Source organism: Manacus candei, unplaced genomic scaffold, assembly GCF_025592945.1.
Source record: "Manacus candei isolate 608988 ecotype Guabito, Panama unplaced genomic scaffold, ASM2559294v1 h1tg000014l, whole genome shotgun sequence".
NCBI lineage: Eukaryota > Metazoa > Chordata > Aves > Passeriformes > Pipridae > Manacus > Manacus candei.
In genome coordinates, this window is record NW_026138062.1 from 12,735,908 (window position 1) to 12,761,995 (window position 26,088).

Genomic DNA, 26,088 nt, shown 5'->3' on the forward strand with positions numbered 1-26,088 from the left:
GTTTATGCTGCCCTTTTCTATAATCCCTTAAAAACTCATGAGGCGATGTTACCCATTTAAAAAAGCCCAAACAAAATATGTTGGATTTGTCAAGATTTTTTTACTCTTATTTGAAGGTAAGCCTTTTACTTTCACTTGGCATCTTTATAATTTTTTTGCATATCTGCCATTACATTTAGTACTTTGCTAGTTACTTCATATTTTTTACTAGATAATACTGTTTTAACATTTATTAGCTTTGAGAAGTATCTAACATTTTCTGAAATTTGTAAACCCATAATATGACTGTTTGACTTGAAGTAGAGTAAGAATGTTTTTGTGTCTTTCCATTTGCTGGAGTGTTAAACTCCTTAACTTTATATATTTAGTGTAATGATGTTCAATTTCAAGAGATTGTACCAGCAGATCTATATTTTACATTAAATAGCTTATAAAATTTACTTATTGGTTAGGCTTTGTATTTTTTTCAGTAGATGAAAGGTTTTTTTCATTCTGTTTTTTCTTGCTCTAGGTTTCGACCAAATGCTAGGGAACTCTGGAGCTACAATGCAGTAGTTGCTGATTCCAGACTTCCATCAGCTCCAGACATTCAATCCCGGTGTAGTATTTTGAGTCCAGAACTTGCTCTACCAACAGGTTCCAAAGCTCTAACAACCAGATCTCATGCAGCTTTGCACATTCTAGGTATACATTTACAGTTGATGAGTCAGAAGCTTAGATAAAATAAAGTAATGTAGCTTAATGTTATAAATGTTATAAATGTAATAAATGAATTGTAGTCTTACCAACTTTCTGACTTTTTTCAGTTAAAATTTTACTTTGTAATTAAAAATATACTTTGTAGTTCTCACAGTTGCTCTTAACTCTTATGAGCTGGCTGATAAGCATTAATTTCATCAAAATAGTTATCTTCTGCTATCTTAATGATGTTAGAGGGTTTTAGAGTTCTGGTGGAACCTGCTATTAGAGGTCAACATAAAAAAAGTAAGAAACCTTCCTAGGTGGTCTTTTTGGAAAGTCTGCAGAATGAAGTTGGTACTCTTAACTTGGAGTCTCAAAAAAACCCCCAAACAGCCCCACCATAAAAAAGTGCTCTTCAATAAGTTACTTTTATTTTAAAGTAAATACATTATCTAATGTTAAAATATACTTTTTGCAGTTTTGTATAATGAGTCACTAAGAGTAATATGATTTCCTTTTGTAGTCTAAAAAGCCTACCAAAATAAAAATAATTCCACTGTGTTAGTGTATAAACTGGCCATATGCAGCATATGCAGTGCTTCAAAGCACAGCTTTAGAAGTGATTTTAGCTCACTTGTTCCCTGATTGTGATGAGTCGTCAGTTTGTTGACCTGCTCCCTTCATTATGTGTTAGAGATGTGATTACTTTTAAGTTGAACAGTACTTTTTTGTGTCTGAGTCAGAGTAAGGCGTTAGGTACCCCTGCGTATGAAACAAATTTTATGAAGACTTTAAAATCTGTCCATAATTCAGTTACTACTTCAACTCTTTTTGGGTAATACAATAAGTGTAAAAAGGAAAAAAAAAATGTTGCTGGCAACTTATCTGCCATTGTAAAAGTTGCAAAGTAGGTTTAATCATATTTGTTTGTTATTCTGGAGAATAAATAAATTAAATGAAATTTGTCTTCAGTACCAAACCTTGAGGTTCGGCAACAGTGACCCTTGGCCTAATCAAAACTATAAAGATATTCAGTGGCCTTGTGTGATTTAGAGACAAAACAGTTAGCTTTCTTTGATCTTCTTAATTAATATTCATTTCCATTTCACTGATTATAATCAACAGGGAGAATTTTTGAGTTCTTTTTTTCTCTTGCCTTCTTATAGGTTGTCTTGATACTTTGGCTGCTATGCAGGACTTAAAAATGGGTGTAGCAAATACAGAAGAAGAAACTCAAGCAGTAATGAAGGTTTATTCTAAAGAAGACTATAGTGTTGTTAACAGATTTGAAAGTATGTACACACTAAAATTTTATAGCACAAGCCAATCAGGCTTGCAGAATGAAAGACCAAGATTAACTATATTTTTGGGGGGATTTTTTTCTGCAGGTCATGGAGGAGGCTGGGGTTATTCAGCCCACTCAGTAGAAGCTATCCGTTTCTGTGCTGATACGGATATTCTGTTAGGTGGTCTTGGTCTTTTTGGTGGTAGAGGTGAATACACTGCTAAAATAAAGGTAGGTTTTTTTGACCATTTTAAACAATGTTATATCTCAAAATCGGAACTTTAAGAAATGTCATTGAAAACCATGATTAATTTTATTTCTTGATGAATGAGTGGTTTACTGTTTATGAAAAGCATTATGCAGATACAGTGGGTGAGGTAGAGATCTGAGAATTACCATTATTAATTGTCATGAATTGGCCCTTTCTCACCTTCACTAAATGCTATGCCATCTTAGAGGTGTCTTGAGCGGGTATGTTAGTGAGCCCAATGTTCTGTAATCTGTTTACACAAAGCTCAGAGGTCCACCTGCAGAAAATCGGTGTTACGGGCTTCAGGTTAAAATCACATCCTATGTGACTGACAAGGAACTGTTTCTCAAAAGCAGAAAAATAGTCCTTATCAGTAGCCATTGCTTCCCATTGTCCCTACCACTTCTTTCTCAGACTGGAAGAAGCTATCTCTCAGCTTCAGCTGAGTGTGAATGGCACCAAATGCAACTGACTCCGCTTTGTGTCAAATGTAAGGATGATTACAGGTGGAGCGCATGTGCTGATTTAAAATAAATAAACCTGGCTTTGGATTAGAAAACTCACATAAACACACAATGTGATAACAGAGCTCTGGTTTCTAATAAATGTCTTCTGGTCCTGTATTTAATAAGGGTTTTGGTAACTGCATGAAGAACAATTGTAAAGGAAGATCTGGTATCTGTCTGAGATTTGTATTAGATGTGTATGTTCATAATATGTTATCGTTACTTGTTATTTAGTGGGTTACTGAATTTTCTTTCTCTATTTTTGGATAAATAGGTTTGTATTAGGGAAATGGATGGCATATGCTTAGCAATAACACTTGCATAAGACAACAGGAAATCCAGAATAAGTAGTTGTACTTTGTTCTAGTTTAACATAATGACTGAGAATTGCAAATGATTAAGGGCAGCCAAGAAACTTAATGTTAGTCCTGCCCTTTTTGTTTTTAATACTAAAAGCAATAACTGTATGAAAGCACTCTTAATATTATCTGTTCGGTTTGTTTCTGATTGTTTAGGATTAGCTTATTGCCAAGATAAGATTTGCCAGTCCTGCCACAAACTGTGTATTAAATAGGTATTTGCAAGAGAAGTCATAGACATATATTGTGGTCCCTTTTCAAACTCATCAAACTGTAGAAAATATTTTTGAGAAAGGAAACCAAGTTCATCTTTTGTCCTAGTCACCAACTGGTTACAATACTATTGACTAGCTCTGCTAAACCATCAAGCGGTCCTTTTCCAGAGAAGCTGAGTATATCTTATATCTGTATAAGATATGTAAGTGCATTTCAGTCTGTGATGGAAAGCCTGCACTTTCTGCACCACTTTACCTTTTTTGGATGCTCTGCATTTTACTTGCTTGCAAGATTTAGGGAGTTTCTCCACTTAAAAATATATTTGGACATAAGGCTGGGAGGTCAATGTCAATTGCGATTTCTAAACAGTTAATGCCTGACTTCCACATGGGAATTTGCCTGTCAGTGATAGTACATAGCAGTGATTTTTGGGAAGGGGAAAGAAGAGTAGTATACAGTTTCCAGAATGCCAGACAGGAAAAAGTGACATTAGGAGGTTTCTAACACCTAAGACATAATTTGACTGTTTTCTCTTACTTCACCAGTTGTTTGAATTGGGTCCAGATGGGGGAGACCATGAGACTGATGGAGACCTTCTTGCTGAGACAGATGTCTTAGCATATGATTGTGCTGCTAGGTAAGATGTTTAGCTTACCTACTCTACCTGTTTCTTGATCTTTATTTTTACTTTCTTCATACACATTTTAGTATCACTTTAATATCATAAGAGATGATCTACATCATTAGAATTTTGTACCAAGTGACATAAAACTTACACTCATAAGTGTGTTGGGGAAAGTGGTAAAACCAAATACTCACCAAACCATTATGTTATTTAAATTAAAAGAAGAAAAATAATCTAATTCTTGCTCTTGTATAAATACGAGTCAAATCCCATATTCCTTTGATGAGATAAGACAAAATGTTGCAGCAGCTCTTTTGCATAGTTCTATCAAAAGGATGCTTTCAAGTACAAATGGGTATTTGCATTAAACAACTCATGATTAAGCTTACTTAGTAAGGAATTATCATAAGTAAAAGAAGGGTTACTGTGCTTCAGCTCATTAGAATACAAGCAGCTATTGCTTGAAAGATTTTGTGCATATGGATGGGGTTAACTATGTTGCTTTTTCATTCCCTGTTATAAAATAATTTAAAATTCAAACAATATGTGATTATATTTGTCAGGTTTAATCTTATATATCAATCCCCTAACTATATGTTCTACTAGTTTCCATAATATTCATTGTAATTACTAAGAATTTTTGTATAAGGTCTTGTAATTTGCAGAAATTTTCTGAAATTGAATTAATACTATGTAATTAATACCTTATAAGTAATACTTTACTTGTAGTATTTTATAGTAAACGAATTGGTTTTGTGTGTTAGTTTAACTTAATTTCTCCTTACTCTATTTGATATCTGATTGTTTAACTATGGAAGATCAAGCTAGACTTAGGCATTTGTAGGTCCTTCTGAATTACTGGTTTTTAAGTTCTACAATATTTTTTAATGAAATATTTTTAAGTTTTGAATATAAACAGATGTGATACTAATAACCTAATTCCATTACTTTCCAATTTTCTTTTATGAGCAGAGTGTAACTTTTAAAAATTAATCTAGAAACTAATTCAAATATTTTTTTTTTCAAAATTTACTTCTCCCAGAGAGAAATATGCAATGATGTTTGATGAACCAGTACTTCTACAAGCTGGCTGGTGGTATGTAGCCTGGGCAAGAGTGTCAGGACCTAGCAGTGATTGTGGATCTCATGGACAGGCCTCTATAACTACAGATGATGGGTATATTTTTTTCTATATTTTTTCATGCAAAGGAAGAGCTCTAATATGACTTGAATAATAATTGGATTATTTCTCTTTCAGTGTTGTATTTCAGTTTAAAAGTTCCAAGAAATCAAATAATGGTACAGATGTTAATGCAGGGCAGATTCCGCAGTTACTATACAGGTAATAATTTGACTTCTATTTGGAACAGTTTATTCACGTGTTTTTTAAATGGAAACATAGAAGTTGTTGAAGTAACCATGTTTCATGAAAAGATTATTGTATTAAGCTAAGGAAATCAGTGTCTGAAAAAATTAGGCAAAAACTTAGTGTCTTTAAGAATAACAAATCCGTTATGCCAACATTTACTTCTTTGGTATTTTTGCAGTCATTCTGCAGAAGTTACAAGACTTTTAATTTACATCTATAGAACCTTGTGATTTCATACAACATGATTAGTATTTTCGGCTAGTTCGAAAGTACTCTATTCAGTAGGCCTCAGTTAAGGAACAGTGTACTATCAACAAACGATTTTAATGAAAAAGAAGCCAAACACAACAATCAGCTGTGCTTTACAATAAGTTACTACAGACTTATGATTCGCTTGATAAATGTTATTTAACTCTTTTTTAGAAAGAAAGAACTCTTTCACTGGATTGATAGTATATTTTATAGATTTCCTCTGATAAATACAAGACCTAATTCCTATATTTTATGAGTGTGTGTATATTTTTCCTCTCCTCCTCTCGCCCCCACCTTGACTCTGAAACTTGGAATTTCTTCACACCAGTTCTCTTGCTGTGTCCTTTCTAAGCAGGTCCTTTTCAGGGTCCCTTCTCAGAACAGCTCACTTTTACCTGTAAGCTTTCTGTCCATAGACCCTTGTCTCTCCAGGTGAAGGTTTCATTTTGACTGATGCACATGAAGTCCTGGTATGACATATTAATCATTTGGGTGATTTCTGTGGAGAGATGGCTGTAGCCTTGAGGCCTCTGAAGGAAGGATATGGCTTAAGAGCAAAGAGTGGCACAGAAGGGAAGGTGCTGCAGTAATAGATGCTGCCTGTATTTTTAACCTCCACGTATATTTTACTTCCACAAAACTAGTGTTCTTTAAGGAGTAACATTTCTAGTTTTGATTTCATATGAAGAAATACAGTAAATACTTGTAATAATTTCATGTAATTAAATCTCAACCTTTTTTCAGTTGTCACAGTACTTCCAGTTGAACAGAATTCACAATATTTAGTTATTGGTCTAGGATGATTAGGAACTGGAGGAAGTTATGCTGAAATTGAACATTTTTGGATAGTTATGTTAAACTTGTTTTGTCCTTTGTTTTTGTTCCACTTGAACAATACAAACAGTAAAAACTAGAAAAAGTAAAAAAAAAACCAAACAAACCCAAACCAAAAGTCTACTAAAAGAGAAAACTGGTGATTTCAAGTCGGTTCTAAAATTGTTCTTCCAGATTGCCAACAAGTGATGGCAGTGCATCCAAAGGAAAACAGCAAACCAGTGAACCTGTACATATTTTAAAGAGATCTTTTGCCAGAACTGTCTCAGTGGTGAGTACTATTAAGAATCTTCTGTGGTTCTGGCGAGTTCAGTCATGCTTAGAAAACTGAAAGATGTACATGTGGAAATAATGATTTTTTTTTCCTCTTTGGTTTATAATGCAGGAGGTAGGTACACTGATATATAAAATATTTAATTATTTTAATTTTTCTGAAGATTTTGGATGTAAACCTAAATCTAAGCTAAGCTCGGTATTGACCTGAGGGTGAAAGTCTAGAAATGTATTTATTTACAAGGTTGAACTACTTAATTTTGTGTTTTTCTGGTGGGGGGGAATTCAGGTGGAGTTCATTCTTACTGGTTGTATTCAAAGTACAAACCTTACTTCCTGCTAAAAATCAATATTATCAGGCTTTTTAGAATTTGAGTTTGCTTTACTGCTCTCTTAAACGGCTTTTAGACTACTGGCATTAATTAGTCACTGGTTAGATTTATCTCCGTCTTGGATTCATTCCATTATACATTGAGGATCAGATAGCATTTAATTGAACTTTGATAAACTGAGGTAAGGAGTATTCATAGGCACAGTGAACTTGCAACTATTGATAGAAGGTAGTCTGCAGCTCTTCTCATACAGGGAGGTTAGTCTAACTTTGAGAACTACTGTATTAAGTTGAGATACAATATTATTCAGGGTAAGGCCAATTCTGTCTCTGTATTTTTGAAATACAGTCCCTTCCTTATCTGTTACAAGCAATGAGTATTTTATTTTCATTTTCATCCTGGTTTATATTCTATACTGTTTTACACATACCGTCAGTATTCTTCATGTTACACTGAAGTTATTGCCTTTATGTGTCTGTGCAGGTTTGCTTCACCTTGCATTAAAGTTATTGGACAGTCACAGTCCAATTTTCTAAATCAGGCTGCTTTCTTTCATTTATGTATTCTCCATCTGTTCAGTATTCTCTGTTGATCAGGATGATCTTCTCCTGTTCAGGTTTCTTCTGGAAATGTATTATCTACATAATTTGCATTTTTAGTAATCATATTATCAACATGTTCATAGCTACTCTTAATATATGTTTGCTTAAAAATATTTGCATTGAGCTATGAACTCCTGTGGCTTTTAATACTTCACATTGTATCCTCTCTCTTCATTATCTTGCTGCTGTTATCCCTCACCATAGATGCAAACTAGTATAAGAGGAGAGTTTTGACTTTCTGGAGCACTAGGTGTTTTATATCTAACTTTGAACCATCAGTTTGATTGTTGCAACTTGAAGGTGTTCAATACCAAATACTTGTATTTTGCTTTCTGAGGTACAAATTAATGAAATTACCAGCCACATCTAGTGGTAGAAACAAAACTTCTTAAATCCTCAAATTTCTTGTGGACTATCATGTATTTCTGTTTAGCTTTCAAGTACTGTAAATGTTATATAGTTGCCATGATCCTGCAGATCATAATTTTTTCTCAAGCAAAATAGGATTTGTGTGTTGCATGGTAGATATATATAGATATAAATATGTTTTCATAATAAACATGCATATAGATGCTCTTTGCTTTTCATCTGAAACTGATGCTGAAAGGTCATTTCTTGTTTTTTAACACAAAATCTGTCTTTGGTATCCTTCATACTCTGAAATAGGAATGCTTTGAGTCTTTACTGAGCATTCTTCACTGGAGTTGGACAACACTGGTGCTGGGAGTTGAGGAACTTCGTGGACTTAAGGGTTTCCAATACACTGCTACTCTTTTGGATTTAGAAAGGTTGCGTTTTGTGGGCACGTGCTGCCTGAGATTGCTGAGGGTCTACACCTGTGAAATATATCCAATATCAGGTATTTTTCTTGGTTAATTTGATTCATATTTATCAGCAATCATTATTTTACAGGACACCTAAAATTTGATCTAAGGATTAATGTAGGATATACTATAAGATGAAATACAGATGGTTTTATTGGATCAATTAAGAGACTTGTTGTCAGACATGGGGTATTTTCAATTATCTGCATAACCAAATGTCCAATACCACTTTTACACTATAACTTATATGTATTTTAAAGTTAATTTCTTGTTTGACTTGTCAGTTGACTTCTTTTGGACTACTTGTACCTTCCTTTTTTCCTCATCTCTTTACAGTGTCTGCTTTGGTGGTGAGCACAATTTAAATTTGAAAGATGTATCTGTTTTTCGTGCCTGTAGTTTGATAATGCTCTTATTAAAACACAGCATATATTATGACAGACCAGAAAAGTAGGAGTTTCTGATGTTCAGGTTTTTTTATATGGTTTAACACCCTTCACTGTGTCACTTTTGAAATTAACTTCTCTGAATGTAGATACATTATTGTTCCTAAATTCCAATTGTTTCATTTGCATGTAAAATGTGCATTTTAATATGAAAATGTTTCAGTTACTCCAAACTTAATTCTTTTCTTTGTGTAACCTTCTAGCTTCAGCTAAGGCAGTTGTAGAAGAAACGAGCAAACTAGCAGATTGCATTGGAAAAACTAGGACCTTGTTGAGAAAAATTTTATCTGAAGGAGTTGATCATTGCATGGTGAAGTTGGACAATGATCCACAAGGATATCTCAGTCAACCGCTCAGTCTTTTAGAAGCTGTTCTTCAGGAATGCCATAATACATTCACAGCTTGCTTTCATTCATTTTATCCAACACCAGCTCTCCAGTGGGCATGTCTTTGTGACTTGCTGAACTGTTTGGACCAGGTACATTAAAATGACTCAAGTAAATATTACAGCTTAGCTTGACCTTTGCTGAAATTGAAGCTAAGCAGTATTTAAAACTTTTATTCAATTTTTAACTTTATTCTCATTTGCAACTTGAGTTTGTTGTTTTTTTGGTTTTTTTGTTTTTTTTTTTAATAATCAGTTATTAGTTTTCTTTGTTGTTTGGTGGTTTTTGAGTGTCCAAGTTCAACAAGAGCCTAGGAACTTTGTCTCCCTTGGCTTTAAGATTCTCTCTGGGACAACGAAGAAACTTTTTGGTGCTGGTAACTGTCAGTACTTGCTTTTTCAGTGTTGAGGCCATGCCTTATATGTGCTTATTCTTGGTGCACGTTACTTAAGAGCATAAGTGTAGCGTTTTTTTCATGAATACTTGAGTAATTCCTCATTATTAAATATTACAACAGTGCTCTGACCCAGCCAAGTACATGAGAAGCAGCTGACAATATTATTCTGTAATCAACAACTTTCCAAGTATCTTGCTTAATGTGAATGAGCATTCCACATCTAAATGGTGTAGTTGCTTGCTTGCATTGCTTGTAGTAAGATGCAAACAGTTTGCTGCTTTGCATGAAAATTCATTTATCATATACAATTTCAAGGAAGAATCTTTAATGTATTAGTCTAATTAAATTGTTTGGTTAATTGTAAGAAATGCTTTGTCTTCAAAGGATACAATAATTTGAAAAGTAATAATTAATGGTTTATTATTTTAAAATATACCAACCAAAAATATTAATTAGTCCAATTTTGAAAATCTAAATGCAAACTTATGAGAGAAGATAATGTAAAATTCATAGGAAAGCTTTCTCTAAATTATTTCTATAATTACGATAAAGCTGAAAAGTTCCTTTCAAAAGTAGTTTCTCTCTTGTTTACTTTCAGTGCAATGGTGCCATTCTGTTCCTATCTGTTTATGTTCTTAGGACATTCAGGAAGCAAACTTCAAAACCTCCAGCAGTCGCCTTCTTGCTGCAGTTATGTCTGCTCTCTGCCATACTTCAGTGAAGCTGACCTCTATCTTTCCCATTGCTTATGATGGAGAGGCATTGCTGCGATCAATGGTTAAACAAGTCAGCACTGAGAATGACTCTGCTCTGGCCCATCGTTTTCCTCTTTTGGTTGCACACATGGAAAAACTCAGTCAGGTCAGGATGTATTCTAAAAATTTAATGGCAACTTCTACCTTGCAACAAAAAGCAGTTATACAAGTTGAAGATAAATTTGCCCATTTTCTTTCTAAAAGGCTTATTTCAGAAACTTATTTTTTCCAATTTTCATCTTTTTATCTGAAATATTCCAATTCTTTTTTTGAAGAATGTCTGTTGTTATTTTGGAATATTAAATTGGAAGAAATATACTTTGGAGTTGTATCCTGTTGCATAGTGTTTTGTGCAACAGTTTTTCAACTTTTTCACGTTATCACAAGGAGGAACATGTTGATAGATTTGGTGTTTTGAGGAAGAGTTAACACAGCTTTGGTAATAAAAAATCATGTCTCAAACTGGAGTTTCTAACGAAGTCAACAAAGGAAGCCTAGTTCATATAGAAGGTTATTAAACAGTTTCTTAATCAAGGCTCTTGAATACTGTATTTTTGCAGTTCTTTTATTCTAGAATTGATTTACAGGAATGGAAAGGGTTAAGATGATAATGAAGGATATTGGACTACTAAATAATATTATTCACTTGAGAAGACAAAAGGGGTAAGATTGTATGAAATGATGAGTGATGCAGGAAAGGTAAATAAATGATAGTTGTTGAGCCTACAATACCAAAAGTTTTGAGCAAACAGAGACCTTAGCAAAAAGTAAGTTCAGAAGTTTGCTGCTCTTTTATAAAGTATGTGGTTTAGCTGGAGAACAATCTCCTGTAGGCCATTATTATGCTAAAAGCTTTCATGGATTTGGAAAGCATCTGCATAAATTAATGAAGAAAAAAAAACACCAAAGGCTGTTAAATGCAAGTATAATATTTATGTCTTGGATACAGATGCCTCTTAACTGCTAAAGATGGAAAGTGTTCTGTGCAGGTGTCTGAGCAGGTTTGCTTTACCTAATTGTCTTCCATATCTGTTCACTACTTGGATAATTTTGAGAGACAAAATGGCGAGGAAAACAGACCTTAAATTTTCATCAGTAGAGCTACTTTTATCTTTCCTCATCAGAAATTATTTTCAGTATGGATAACTGTTATGGAAAACAGTGGATGTCACTGCTAGTTAGAAGGCACAGTAGATTCCTAAACTTAGATTTGTTTCACATAAAGAACAACTGTTTTTGTAAGCATCCCGCCACTGGTTTTCACTTACCTGCTTGCATAGAAGATTCTTGTTGCTAACACCAAAACTAAAAAGCTTTTGAGATTCTTTTTTAGAAAACGTAGAAGAAAATTATATTAATAGTTCCACAGATAGCTGTATATCTACTGTGTTCTTATGTATGCTTATAAAGCATAGGCTATAAAGCAAAACTCTCTCTCCTGAGAAGGATACCTATATAGGATATCTTTCTAATTCAATAAACAAAGTGATCACTACCTCATTCAGGAAATTAAAAATATCAGTTCTTTTGACAAGGAATACATACTATCATAGCTTTGAGAATTTTTAATTTTGTTTTTTCACCCTCTAGACATTTCTTATCATCATGAAGTCACAGATTTTTCGGTTACCTGATGCTTATAATATGTGAAAGTCTGTGTCTTGGGTTTTTCTTTTTTAATAACAATGTCATTTGTCATTGGTTTTTTTCGTACTGCAGAGTGAAGAAAATGTTTCAGGGATGACAAGCTTTCGCGAAGTGCTGGAAAAGATGTTAGTCATTGTTGTTCTACCAGTACGGAACAGCCTTAGAAGAGAAAATGAACTTTTCTCTTCACATCTGGTTTCTAATACCTGTGGGTTGCTTGCTAGTATTGTGAGTGAGCTTACAGCATCAGCATTAGGATCTGAGGTAAAACTGCTGTAAAATCATTGCTAGAAATCTTTCAGGACAGATATATTATTAATGTGATATAGGCTGTTACAGGTATTTTGTAGGTGTGCAGATCTTTCAAAGATACTGGAATTCTCAGTTCTCAGTTCAGATATTTTGTGTAAATTAAAAGCATGTATTCACTGTATTAGGCAAGTATTGTTGATAAATAGCTATTTAATTATGGCTACAGAATACTGCAGATTGTTTACAAAATGACTAATTTTTTTGAGTGCTTATCTTTTTGCCTGCATATCTGTGCATATATCCAATCAAATATCCTTTCGTGAGGCTGTAACTTCGTTAGATGATGGAAAATTATTTGATTTTCTTAAAGGGATGTCACTGCCTCTGGACTATCAGCAGGTTTCTCTTGCAGAAAGAACCAAATTTTTGATAACATTTTGACTGAAATTGTTTTTACCATTATGTTATTATCTTTTTCTGTCCTCTTCTTGACTGCACCTAAGACAGAAATCCCTAACTCTTCTTTTAGTACAGTTAATTATATTTTGTGCTAATTTATCTTGTAAAATATGTATTTAAATACTTTAAAAAATTAATCAGATTCCTAATTATTCCTATTTAATTTCTAATTACCAGAAATATTTTCTTTTTTCTTTTTAGTCAGTATTGACTAGAAGACTCAGTTGTGGCATATTCTAGTGTTTATGAGTTGAGTTTTAAAATTTACCCAGTTGAAAATCTGGTAATTTAATTCACTTAACTTTGCTTTATTAAAGTTTTCTAACATGTAGCAGTTAATATTTTCTTACACCTCTATTTAACTTTCTACAGGTTGATGGGCTGAACTCTCTCCATTCGGTCAAATCCACTCCAAACCGATTCACTAAAACAAGTCAGGGAAGAAGCTGGAATACTGGAAATGGATCCCCTGATGCAATATGTTTCTCTGTTGACAAAGCTGGTATAGTTGTTGTAGGATTTTCTGTTTATGGTGGAGGAGGAATTCATGAATATGAGTTGGAGGTTTTAGTTGATGATGTAAGTACTGCATTTGAGAAGATATTTGAAGAAAAGTAACCTCAGAGTTATTTATAATATGTTTTATAATGTAATATTGTAATATTCTTGTACAATCTAGATTACCAGAAAAATGGTGCACTGGTAGTACAGTTTTTTGATTTGCTCATGGTGGAGATTTCTGTTTTATTGCAAGCTACATACTATATCTAGTAGGGTCCTTATCTTGGTTATTGTCGTGAACTCTTTATTATAAATAATATTTGAATTATAGTGGGCTTTTCGCTTTCTGCAGATAACTGTAAATAAGTAGCAGTTAGCTCTCTGCAAACTGTGAATGAAAATAAGTGAAGGAGACCAAGTTAAAACCAAAAGTTGAAAAAAAAAGGATAATAGCCTACTGGCATGGTCAGGCTGTACCTGCAGACGTTTCATGTACTGTTGATGTACTCTCTTAGAAGCAGCACAAAACTGTACTGTGGGTTATTGTAATGAAGACAAACCTCTGGTTTTTTACAGTATAACTGACGGTTTTAATGTCTTCCAAAGGGCAAGCATAGCTTGCTATGGGAAATTAACCTCTCCTTCTTAGGAGAAAGGCTTTACTATTGAAAAACCTGTTTGTTTTGTTTGTAATGCCATGTGTAAAAATTTATTCAACGAAACATAACTTGCACTATTGCTTGCATGTGTCATGTATTTACATTATAAATGTATTAATGACTCTATTTCTTTGAATCAGAGTGATCATACTGGAGATGCAACTCATTCTCATAGATGGACGTCTTTAGAATTGGTTAAAGGAACTTACACCACAGATGATTCTCCTAGTGACATAGCTGAAATCAGACTTGACAAAGTCGTGCCACTGAAGGTAAATAAAATAAGCACGCATCTGTAGGTTTCATACAACTTCTTTAGATAACAAAAATCAGAATGTTTGATGTGAATTGTTTGGGGTTTTGTGTATACATTCACAAGTTGACCTTGACATGTTTACTTTGTAAAGTCTCGGTTTCACCCTGTAACTGAAAAGTTCAAATTCCAATATTTATAGTAGCATAAGGTAGATCATAGCTGTTTAATAATTTTAGAATACTTTTGAATATGTAACTTTTTTTTTGTGCAACTTGGTAGCTAACGTTCTTGGGTACTTGGTTACTCTTAAAGTAATTAGTAGTAATTTAAGTTATGACCCATAGTTTAGGAACATGAAACAGCTTTGATTTTTGTTAATTGCTAGATCTTTTTTGGTTAATTTCATTTGTAAAGTGCTTTGAAAAACTTTTCAGACTCTCCACTATTAATGTGAAATAGTAGATTTCCTAGTACCGTGAAGCCATAGATATTTGTTTTATATTGCATATTATTTTTGGTTCTCCTTTTTAAGGAAAATGTGAAATACGCAGTTCGTTTGAGGAACTATGGAAGCCGGACTGCCAATGGAGATGGCGGAATGACCACAGTTCAGTGTCCAGACGGTGTAACATTTACATTTAGTACATGCAGTCTGAGCAGTAATGGCACTAACCAGACGCGAGGACAAATTCCACAGATTCTATATTACAGGTTTGTGTGTTGTCATGATCCATTTCTAAGAAAAGTGAATAAAACCATCATAGTGCTATTATGCCACAGCTGTTTTTAAGAAGTAACAGAAATAAATGTATCCAAGTGTGTTTGTGGTGCCGCTTCCAGCCTTGTTTTAGGTTCTTTGTTTTTTCTATTTGGCAAATTATTTGATGTTTGACCTCTCTTAGAAGATTCATTGTTTGCTGCTTTAAAGCTGTAATACAGGGAACTGGTAAGATACACTACTTCAATTTCTGTTTTTTCTATATCCTAAGAGATTTTTGAGAGATTACTCACTGGAATGTTTATCTGTCTGATTTACTCAGCTATTTCCTCAGTTTCCAAAAACAATTGTATCATGTAGTGAAGCAAGCTCTATTTATATGGGAACTGCCTCCTCTCTGACTTAAGAACTTAAAGGTATTAAAAAAGGAATTGTAGCTGCCTGAAGAAAATCAACTGAAACACCTTACTGTCCTGAAGGGAAGCTTTACTTCAGCCTTTCAGGATGGCAGTAGGAATTCACTTATGGTAATGCTTTTACAGAAAACATTGCTTTCATGTTTGAGGTGCTTGCCCTGAGGTGCTTGACAGTTTTCAAACTGTCAGTACAAGGCTGATCAATAGAAGATGCAAGGAATAATAATTTACTTTTATGTTTGATTATGTGTGAGATGTACCTACCTAATAAAAGATGAAGAGGAAAAATAAGTAGTGCTACAACAAGTGACGTATTTTGGACTAACAGGCACAAGAACATGTTGCTCTTCAGAAAATTTTAAAGAATTAAAGTATGAAGAAAAGTGGCCAGCAAAATTATAGTAACGGTATATTCGAAGATACAGGATAGCCCTAATCTATGTCAAAACATGAGATCGTCTGTGCTTAAAGAATCAACAGACCTCCCTCTAGTTAAATTATGATTTATCAAGAAAGCAAAACATAAATCAACAGCCAGTGTTTCTATGGGAAAATTGTGCAACATATTGGGAGGAAGGTGCACAAAGATCCAGTTTTTCAGTAAAAACAGTAATTGCTTATTAAAGAATGGAGTCGCAGTGGTGCATGATACTTTAATTGATTTGTTCTCCTGGAATCTTGGACATCTGTGTTTAGGGTATTCCTCCAGCATTTAGAGGAATTTAATGGGAAGTATCATAATTAGGAAGTATCGTTATGTAAGAAGGAGGAAAGAAGGCAAGGAAAACTTTTATTTTCACTCCTAGATTGTCTGCTTTTATACAAGCGAAAGAGGAAATTAAAGAGAAATAACGATATCTTTGATTTCAGAAAAGTGAAGGACATAATTTCAGTAATGGAAGCTTCAAGGCATTCTAACTTTAAAATAATATATGGAAAAAAACCCACACCGAAGTCTTGTCTTCAGATCGGAACAGTGTCAGGTTTTTGTGTTTCAACTGATAAAATTCTAAAAAACTTTAGAAATTTTGTAGTGGCACAACTCAGAACTGTTACAGAATAAATTAAGTATGTTGGAAAAATTTGCAGCTGCTGCCTGTAATCACTGTCTTTTGAAGATTGCATGGACAACAGAAATTAGTGTTACCTGATTCATGACTATAGTTACGGACCTAATTTGAGTATTTGCAGTTTGATGTATATAAGAGGTTTTGATTTAACTACAGCAAAGGAACAAATGTTCAGTCAACTATTATAGAACAGAGATTGTAAGAGTCAGACTGTCTTGTTTGAAGGATACTCAAATACAAATCAAATTGTTACTTATGCATATGCAAAGAAAGACCATATGGAAAGAAGTGTGTTAACACACTTCTCATAAGGGCAGAAAAGTTTTGGACGGTTTTGTTGGAAAAGTGCTCAGTTGAATTTCACCTGCTGTCATTCATTAATAAATCTAAATGAAAAAGGCTTGAGGCTGACAGCAAAATTACAGTTCTAGGACACATTGACAAAACAAAATAATCTTTTTAAAATAATGAATAATTTAGGTCATAGAGAAGGACGGGTATCCTTGTTATTCACTAAACTGCTCAGAGTAAAATTTTTGAGCATTCTGAGGTGCGAGTTCTGAATTATTAATATTCTGGAATGACGTTTTGAAAGATCAGATCTTTCTGGACAAACATAAGATATCGAAAAGACAACAGGAAATTTTGCTTTACATGTTGACTAAGTGATTTTGTTTCTCTATACCAAGGCTTTATCACTATCATATTGAGGGCTTTAATTAGTTTATAATTGTCATTTGACTGCTTTGAAAAAGCAAATCCAACCAGAACTGTTATATACCTTTTTTAAATGTATATTTAAATATTTTGTGCATAGTGTTGTTTAGGAGAGCCTAACTTTACAGAGTGGATTTAAAAGAAAAAACTATTTGTTAAAACCATTTGTTAAGCCCAGGACTGTATTTCAAAACCAAAATTAATCTTTGAAATAGGGAGGGAGAATCTTTTTCCCTGTTATACTAATGCAGAAATATCTGTTGGAACAGTTTTACTTGTTTTTGTGATGCATTTAACATTGCTGTTTTTATCAAGATACGTGGTTGGCCTTGGAAGAACATAGCAGTTATTACCTTTCTGTTGTTTAAAAGGCATCTAGTCAAAAGAAACATTCCAGAAAAATGCTTTTAATACTTTTTGCCAAATAAAAATATTCTAAAGGGCTAACACTGAGGCATTGCCTCCAAAATATCCTCCATGGTTTCTTTGATTGCTTTATCATAATAGCAAAAGTAATGTTTCCTTTATTGCTTTATCATAAACTGTTGTGCTTATTCTATACCAAAAATCAGTCAGTCATTTGTTTTAGTGTCATTTTATATTTTGTGAACTTACTTTAACTTAATCTACCATCTAGGAGTGAGTATGATGGAGATCTGCAATCACAGCTGTTGAACAAAGCTAATGAAGAAGACAAAAATTGTAGCAGGGCTCTTTCTGTCGTGAGTGCTGTTGTGCGAGCAGCCAAAGACTTGTTACACAGGGCTCTTGCTGTAGATGGTAAGGCTTGAGAAAATTTACCTTTCAAAACTTTTCAGTTTGCTAGCAACCAGTAATAGTAGAATACAACTGCATCCCAGAGTTGTGATGTTTATCTTTTTCTTTCCAAAGAATATTTCTTTCCAAATATTTTTCTAACCTTTCATTCCTATAGCTATCAGACTGTGTAACTTTATGTCATTGAGTTGCACTTGAGATATCATAGACAGATACCTCATATAAATTTGCTCATCAATTTAGCAAGTATTGTATTAAAGCTGGTAAGATTCTTTGTTTCCAAAAGGTCTTCCATGTTGGGTTATTTGCAAATTTTATGTATGTTTTGCACAGTGGTGGTAGTCAGCAGGACTGGTGAATGTAAAGAATTTGTAAGCACTTAAATGTCCATTTTTGAAAAATGTAGACATTAGCCATTGTAGTAAAAATGTCCAGGATATTACATAGTGCTATAAAAATTGATTTGAAGAGCTAGGAGGACTTTGTTGTGCTAACTTTTATACCATAGAAAATACGAACACGGCTTCACAAAACGTCAGAGAATGCAATAAAATAATGCTCTAATAAGAGGAAATTTTTGAACACAGAACTGTATATAATGATATGTTTATCTTGGGTTAACTTGGCAGATTCAGAATTTGACAATGCCTAGATAAGGAAAACAATTCAAAGTGAAAATAAAAGTTTTAACTTGCAAGAAGCAAACCAGAAAAATAAGATGTGTTTTGAACAATGCTACATTTATTCATAATACCTGTGTTTTAATTATCTTTATTTAGCTGAAGACATTCCAGAATTGCTCAGCTCTTCCAGTCTGTTTTCAATGCTGCTTCCCCTCATAATAGCCTACATAGGACCAGTAGCAGCAGCTATTCCCAAGGTATGCCCCTCAACAGAAATTGCTGAAGAAATGTGTGAATGCTATGCAGCGAAAAGGTTTACTCTGAGTTTCCAAACGTCTTGATGTCTTACGATTTTATGAATTAATGGTTTATATTTGACCACGTTGACTCATTATGAATTTCCTGAGAGTCAAGAATTTTAAAAACATGTAATGACTTTTAACTTGAATTGAAAATATTACAAAGAAAATATTAAGGAGACAGAAAGAAATATGACAGGCTTTACCAGTAGTGAAAGACAAGGCATTAGAAGGATGTCATTTACAGGTCATTGATGAACACAGATGGTATAAAATGATCTTTTATGTTATATAAATTCAATTTTTATAGTAAAGAGAAAAGGCATTTGCTCATAAATTAATATTATTTCTACCAAATTTAGAGATGGGAAGATGTCAGCTCTAAGTAAAAGAATCTTATTTTCCAGTGGCAAGTGTTTTGCTTTAGAAGTGTTCCATTCCTTTGAAAATGTCTTAAAGATTACAGGGAACAATGCGAAGCATAACATTACATGTATTAAAATAACTACATCATTACAAAGTATAACTGAACTATGACTTCAGTATGGTATTTGCTTTCCATCAACGCATGCTTACTTGTTGTTACTGTCCAGGTTTTTTAGTAGAAGCTATTTTAGTGAAAATATGCCTCAACTGTATACACATTTTTGTGTATACAAGCGAGTCTCCGTGAGGAGTATTTGAGATTAATGTAGCTGTGTTTCTTCTGTCGAGATTGTGTAGATGCAGAATTGAAAAATGAATAAACGAATTGTAGCTAATGATATTCTGAGAATATCCAAACAACTGTTGTAGAGAAATGGAAGTTTGAGGGAATTGTTTTCACCAAGTTATAATACTTTATTGCATGCGGTCTTATGTTACAGGTTGCTGTTGAGGTCTTTGGCCTAGTACAACAGCTACTTCCTTCTGTGGCAGTTCTGAATCAGAAATATGCCCCTCCAGCTTTTAACCCAAATCAATCTACAGACAGCACCACTGGAAACCAACCAGAGCAAGGGCTTTCAGCTTGTACTACCTCCAATCACTATGCTGTTGTAGAAAGTGAGCACCCCTATAAACCTGCCTCTGTTACACACTATAAGGTGAGCACAATTTCTAAGTGCATGGACAATTTCTTAAAAACTTGATATGTAGGTTTTCTTGAGTCAGCATTTACTATCTGAAAAATTGTTGCCATGGATGATAATTCATATTTCTAATATAGGAGAGAGTTTCCTATGTTATTGCAGTACTACTTCCTGGACAAAACTCTTTCTCCATTAAGTATAGTGGAAACTAGTGAAGTTTTAACTCCCTAACTCAGGTATATACTTTAAGTCCCTAAATTTGGTTAGTCTTAGATTTTCCTACTGTCATGCACAGGTTTTTTTCCTCTAACTGTACAGATTGTAGAAGTTCAAAGTCTTTATGTATACGTTATATAATCAAATATCAGACTTTCTTACCTAATGCTAAAACAGTGTTTTGTAAAAATATTTTATGTCAATTCTAGTTGAATTAATATTAATAAACATCAATATAGAAGGGATGGTTTTTTCTAGATGAGTAAAGCTCTCAGGCGTAAATTACATGTCTGAGAGATAAATCCCTTATTTCTGTTATTGAAATAATGAACTCTGCAGTCACATTGATACCACAACTCTAAATCCAGAGGTAGCAAACTTGTAATCAAGAGCCTGAAGAGGTCATTGGTTACTATTCCACTGTTCCACTTGCTTGTACTGTGAGATAGCAAGACATCCACTGCAGAAAATATAGTTTCCGTCTGATCATCCTGATGCAATAGTGCTTATTGTTGTCCTAAAGAGTTAAAACTAAAAGAAAACTAAATAAATATTACAAAAACCTCCAACAACACCCAAAACTTGGACATAATTAAACTATTGCTTTGTTTTAGGTGACTTTTCCTGAATGTGTCAGGTGGATAACAATAGAGTTTGATACTCAGTGTGGCACTGCTCAGTCAGAGGATGTTCTTCGTTTACTAATTCCTGTCAGAATTGCACAGAGCCTGGGATTTGGACCAAAGCATGCTTCTGTTCATGAAAACCTTAATTCATGGATAGAACTGAAAAAATTCTCTGGATCTTCAGGATGGCCTACCATGGTATTAGTATTGCCAGGTAATAAATAGATATTGCAATAATTATAGTAATGTGAGTTACTGAAATAATGAAAAAAAAAGTTGTTTGCTAAGATAATTTTGCAGAAAAATCGAAGTTGAAGTGTCTTTATCCAAGCTGGCAATCTGATTATGTTTATGGTAGGTTTCTTACTTGAAGCGTTTGTCTGCTTTTTTTCCCATGGTTTTAATTCACATGTTACATATAAAGCCTAGGTTTCATATATATGCACGTAGAAGAAACATGCCAAAAGAGGAGGAATACTTTATTTATTTATTTATTTTGTTTATGCTTTTACTTTTTTAAGGAAATGAAGCTCTTTTTTCCCTGGAGACTGCGTCAGACTATGTAAAAGATGAAAAAGCTTGTTTTTATGGTTTCAAATGTTATGCAATTGGGTATGAATTTAGTCCAGGATCTGATGAGGTAAGGAAAAAGTAAGATGGTTACAATTGCTACACCTAATTAATTTCTGCTATAAGGCTATTTTTTGAGGGTAAAAATATTTGTGTTTCCACTTCTGACTAAATAACATTAGCAAAGTGTTTTTAGATTAATTTTAAAAAGGTTTTAACATTTTTTGTTACAGATATTATTGATTTGGAATTCTTCAATCAGGATATTATTGGAATGACTTTTTCTTTGGTTTGTGGCAGTCTGCAAATAGCTAGTGTGGTTTTATCTTGTATGTCAGTGGGATGTAAGATTTCCTAAAATTCCCACCTACTGTTGCATCAGAAATCCAAAGTTTTGGGGCTTTCAGATACAAAGTGATCAGTATTTTACTGTCACTGCCAATTCAATGCCAAATTTTTATTATTTTTCCAATGCTCAGTTATATCAGAACTCTCAGACTCCCTAGAAATACTGTGTACATTTAGACTACCTGAGATTTTAACCGGTAGTCTCCTCATCTTACCTTTAAGGACAAATTGTTTCCACCACTGTTTATTGCAAAGGGAAGATGAAATTTCTTCATGTCCTTGACCCAGTGCTTTCTTTTGGTTTACTTTAAGAGACTAGTGAAAATGCTTAATATGTTCTATAATAAATCCAGAAAAATAACTCTTCTCTTATCTTGGGAGTCACTGAACCTGTTGCTTCACATGAACTTCACAAGGTCTGCGTCTTGCTTACACTACAACCCTCACAGAAGATTTATGTCATCTTATTCCTGGATTTTGTTCAAGCTAAATCATGTCTTCAGGTTTTCAAAACGTGAAGTTCTTTGGAATTTTGTAACTTATCAGATAAGAAAACATACTGTAAGATTATTAACTATGGTGGTCTCGTTTGCTTTCAGCAAAATCAGATCTATAAATTCTACAGATTATCTAACTATTGTGTGTTTGAATAATAATAATTTTTGCTTAAGCGGAAAAAAACATGCAGATGTTTGCATCATTCATTTTCTTTAAAGCATTTATGAACAAAGCTGCTGGGATGTCTTGACCTCTCAGTGCTAAAACATGCTAGCCAATATATTATCTCTATCCCCTAAAGAAAAACCTTAAGTAATTATTTTCAAACATACCTTTTTATAGCACTAACACTCTAAAGTTTTATATATAGAAAAGCAACTTTTATAGTGTAAAAGCTACCTTGCATCTCAGGACTAAAAACACCATAAGTAACTTAAAGTGATTGGACAGACAGTGCAAGGTTCTCATTCTTTTCGCAACTTTGTGGTGAAATTTTCTGAACATTTTCCTGAAGTGTTACCAATTATCATATTCAGATATTCTTACTAGGCTACCAGAAGCATGATAACCCATTTATTAATGGTTTTACCAAGTGGAAATTATTCTAAAAATTTTGGTACTATGTCCTATGTCACAGCAAAACATGACAGTATCTGTATGACAAGAAATTTATTGCTGAGAAACTTCAAGCTGGGACAAAAATATTTCTTAACATAAAGCATAGTTAGGGAAATGTATTCATTGTCCTATTTTCTGGGACACTAATTTTGATAATTGTTTTAATTTTAAGGGTATTATTCAGCTGGAGAAAGAATTGGCAAATTTAGGAGGATCATGTGCAGCAGCTTTGATGAAGAAAGATCTAGCACTTCCTATTGGTAAGTCCTACTCAGAGGACATACTTCCTTACTTCATCATTGCCCATGTCAATGTTTTCTGAATTTATACTACATTTAAATAATATTGTTGCTTTTAGTTAGAGATAATAATACAAAATTGGTTCTTAAAACTAAATTAATCAAAAAAGATAATAAAGTGAGGGTGTTTTCTGCTTACACCTTTCCCTTCATGTGCATATGGGGAGGAGGGGAAACCTGGTCATTTAAATCTGAATGATTTAAATCCACAGGTAGTGTATCAGTGTATGAAATGTGTCTCACAGTTTCCTCGTGGTACTTCACAAATGTGCAGGTATCATCTTTGTGCTTCTCTTTCACCGTCTTTTCTCCCCACACTCCATACCTTTCTGAATGAAAAAAATACCTGCAGCATTGAATTGCAAAAGTTAAAATTACAGCTTAAAACTGGAAGTGACCCTTGCATCTATAAACCTTATAGCTAAAAATATTTCTAAATTATAGCTTTTTTTTACAATTAAAAAAGAAATTACATACTTTTACAGCAGATGCAGCAAATAAAGGTTCACAGTAACCCAAATGCAATTTAAAATGTAAGGAAAAGTAAGAGTTTATGAACAGTATTGCATATGAAGATTGAATTAGAACTTCTAATGTTGCAGCCATAGTTGGTGTAATATAATTTCCCCTAAATAGCATCCATATATAGGAAAAACAGGTTCATAATATATAATAGGATATCTTTTCGATAATTTAGATTTAGGAGTGCAAACAAGAGCTCTGGCACAGTTAATGAGACTGGAAGTGTGTATTAATGAGCCAGGAGAGCATTGGTCAGTGTACAGTTATAATCACTAAACCTGCTTTGAATTTTTTTATCCCAATGTTTTGCTTGTGTATTTGAATGCACAAATTTCTTACTTTATGTTGCAAGTAGGCACTTCAATTGCACTGGTAGATCTGTATTTCACTCTCAAAAGTACAGGCAATTCTATAGTTGAAACAGTGCCCTCATCTCAACCTCCAGACTCCTTAGTTTTGTTGACTTCCCCAGCACCTTTTTGCTGCAATTGAAATGGTTCTCAAATATACTGTATTACTGACATTCCTAATCTGCAGAGCCCCCATTCCTAATCTACAGAGCCCTGTCATCTTTTTTGTGGAATAATGTCCTTTAAGAAAAGCCTATATAGAGTCATACAGTCAATAATCACATAAAAGACTTTCTTGTAATGCATACACACAGGAAGGCCCTTTTTAGTAGACTTTTCATAGTTTATTTTGTAATTTCTACAGCTTTATCTTTTTTTTTCTGTGTGTGGATGTATGCAAACTAAAGAAAGTAACCTAAGAAAAAGACTCGCTCCATGAAATAAGTAGCAACTTAACTTGCATTGCCTCAACTTCGGCTTTTGGAACTTAGGTATCTGTAGCTAAGCTAGTAGCTCTAACCTTCTTTTAATTTAGACATCTTCAGAGGATGGTTCATCTTGTCCTAAGATGAAGGTGTAAGAAAAATGAAAGTCATCACCCAAAGGATGCACCTGTTTTCCTTCATTTGCTGTAAAGCTATCTTGTAATACCTAAGTCAGAGCTCATTGTCTCATTCTTCTTTGCCCAAGAGCAGGTGAGGTAAATCCTGCTCCATTTCCCAGCTCCTCTTTAGACCTCTGGATCCAATTGAGTACTCATAAAACCTGGCAATTTTAATGAAGACAATAAGAAACTTCATGAACCTTCTGTCAAGGCAAATAGGATGATTGAACTGATTTTTATGGCTTGTTACTGGCATCCTTGTAGGATCCTTCTATCTTCAGCTTTATTTGCGTGATTTATCTTGGTGTATTGACTTTTGAGAGCTTGTCCTTTACAAAGAGGTATCTTACTTTTTCGTAATTGTTGTAGTGGGTATATTCAGTGTGCAAGTAGTCAAATATTTGTCTCAGTATTACTCTAGAACCATTAGGAAAAAAAGTGTTTTGAAGAAGACCAGGAAGCTTTTAAGCTTTTTTTCTCCAAAGGAAGATAGACCAGAGAAGTGATTCCTTCATATATTAGGAAAACTATCTCTGAGAGTACACTCAAATACTGTTTGAGTTACCATGTTCAAAAAGTCACTCTTTCTCCTTGCCAGTTGTCCAAGACTTAAATTTAAGATACTTCTTAAATTTAAGAGACAGATCTGGTCTATGATCAAGCTCTAACTTAAACAGCAGTGTGGAATTGATTGGTGTATTTAACATTATTTCTTAATTGTTTCAAATTTAGTAGAAATTGTTTCTGAGGGCAGAATTTTTATACATCCTTATTTCTTTGAATTTTAAAAATACCTTGAGACTTGATTCCTTCTTATTTCTCTTTCTCTCTTCTGACTAGTAGAATTGCCTGACATGTTTTTGAGAAAGAGTAGAAATATGGTAACCGTATCTGTTTTACTATTCTGTTAAAAGGCTGTGTTTGGCAATTCTGGTCAACATGGAATCAGACTTTCAAGTTGTAATTGTGAGAAAGAAATATGGTGTAATAGTATGTATTTGGATTTTATCTTATAGGAGAAATCATAATTTACAAAATTGTATGAAGTTTATCAAGTTTTTAAATAATTTTACTTGGGTAAGCTCCTAAAAGGGAGCAGTTGGTCCTCCTTGGTACCGCTTCCTGGAAACTATTTTTACTTTCCAAAATCTTTTTCTGAATGTATTTGCATCCAAAGATTTGCCATACATACTGTCTTGGAGATAAGAAGACAAGCACCAAATTTTTGTTGTACGTAATGTCTACTGTTCATTTGTGTGTGCACTGAACTACACAGTTCTGCATGTTTACTGTGTTACTTGAAAACATTAATATTTCAGCTACTGGTTGAACATTGTGACATAGCATTATGCAAAGCTAAATTTTATCATGTAAAAAGCTTCACAAACCAGAATTGACTTTCATATTTTATGTAGATAACTGTCAATATTACTGTTATATTTTTACAGCAGGTAATGAATTTGAAGAGGATCTTGAGATAGTTGAAGAGGCCGCCTTACAGGTAAACTGCGGCTTTTTATCCGTTGCTGCATACTTGATCACATAGTTGCACTGAAACTCTTTGACTGCTGTAGAAGATTT

General features: G+C 33.7%; 1 protein-coding gene across 14 annotated transcripts in view; it reads left to right on the plus strand.

The window, feature by feature from the left end:
• Window positions 1-26,088, plus strand: part of MYCBP2 (MYC binding protein 2) — a 180,696-nt gene that overhangs the window by 83,395 nt on the left and 71,213 nt on the right. For 11 of the 14 annotated variants that reach the window (XM_051780369.1, XM_051780371.1, XM_051780376.1 and 8 more), the window contains 21 exons: window positions 512-684; window positions 1,848-1,973; window positions 2,070-2,197; window positions 3,843-3,934; window positions 4,965-5,099; window positions 5,181-5,264; window positions 6,552-6,648; window positions 8,251-8,443; window positions 9,058-9,332; window positions 10,277-10,498; window positions 12,112-12,303; window positions 13,123-13,329; window positions 14,051-14,182; window positions 14,699-14,877; window positions 17,725-17,867; window positions 18,644-18,744; window positions 19,653-19,871; window positions 20,687-20,912; window positions 21,220-21,338; window positions 22,905-22,992; window positions 25,956-26,008. In XM_051780369.1, coding sequence (XP_051636329.1) covers window positions 512-684; window positions 1,848-1,973; window positions 2,070-2,197; window positions 3,843-3,934; window positions 4,965-5,099; window positions 5,181-5,264; window positions 6,552-6,648; window positions 8,251-8,443; window positions 9,058-9,332; window positions 10,277-10,498; window positions 12,112-12,303; window positions 13,123-13,329; window positions 14,051-14,182; window positions 14,699-14,877; window positions 17,725-17,867; window positions 18,644-18,744; window positions 19,653-19,871; window positions 20,687-20,912; window positions 21,220-21,338; window positions 22,905-22,992; window positions 25,956-26,008 — 3,184 coding nt within the window. The remainder of the gene's footprint in view (window positions 1-511; window positions 685-1,847; window positions 1,974-2,069; window positions 2,198-3,842; window positions 3,935-4,964; window positions 5,100-5,180; window positions 5,265-6,551; window positions 6,649-8,250; window positions 8,444-9,057; window positions 9,333-10,276; window positions 10,499-12,111; window positions 12,304-13,122; window positions 13,330-14,050; window positions 14,183-14,698; window positions 14,878-17,724; window positions 17,868-18,643; window positions 18,745-19,652; window positions 19,872-20,686; window positions 20,913-21,219; window positions 21,339-22,904; window positions 22,993-25,955; window positions 26,009-26,088) is intronic. The other 3 variants (XM_051780370.1, XM_051780383.1, XM_051780377.1) reach the window with 1 other exon arrangement.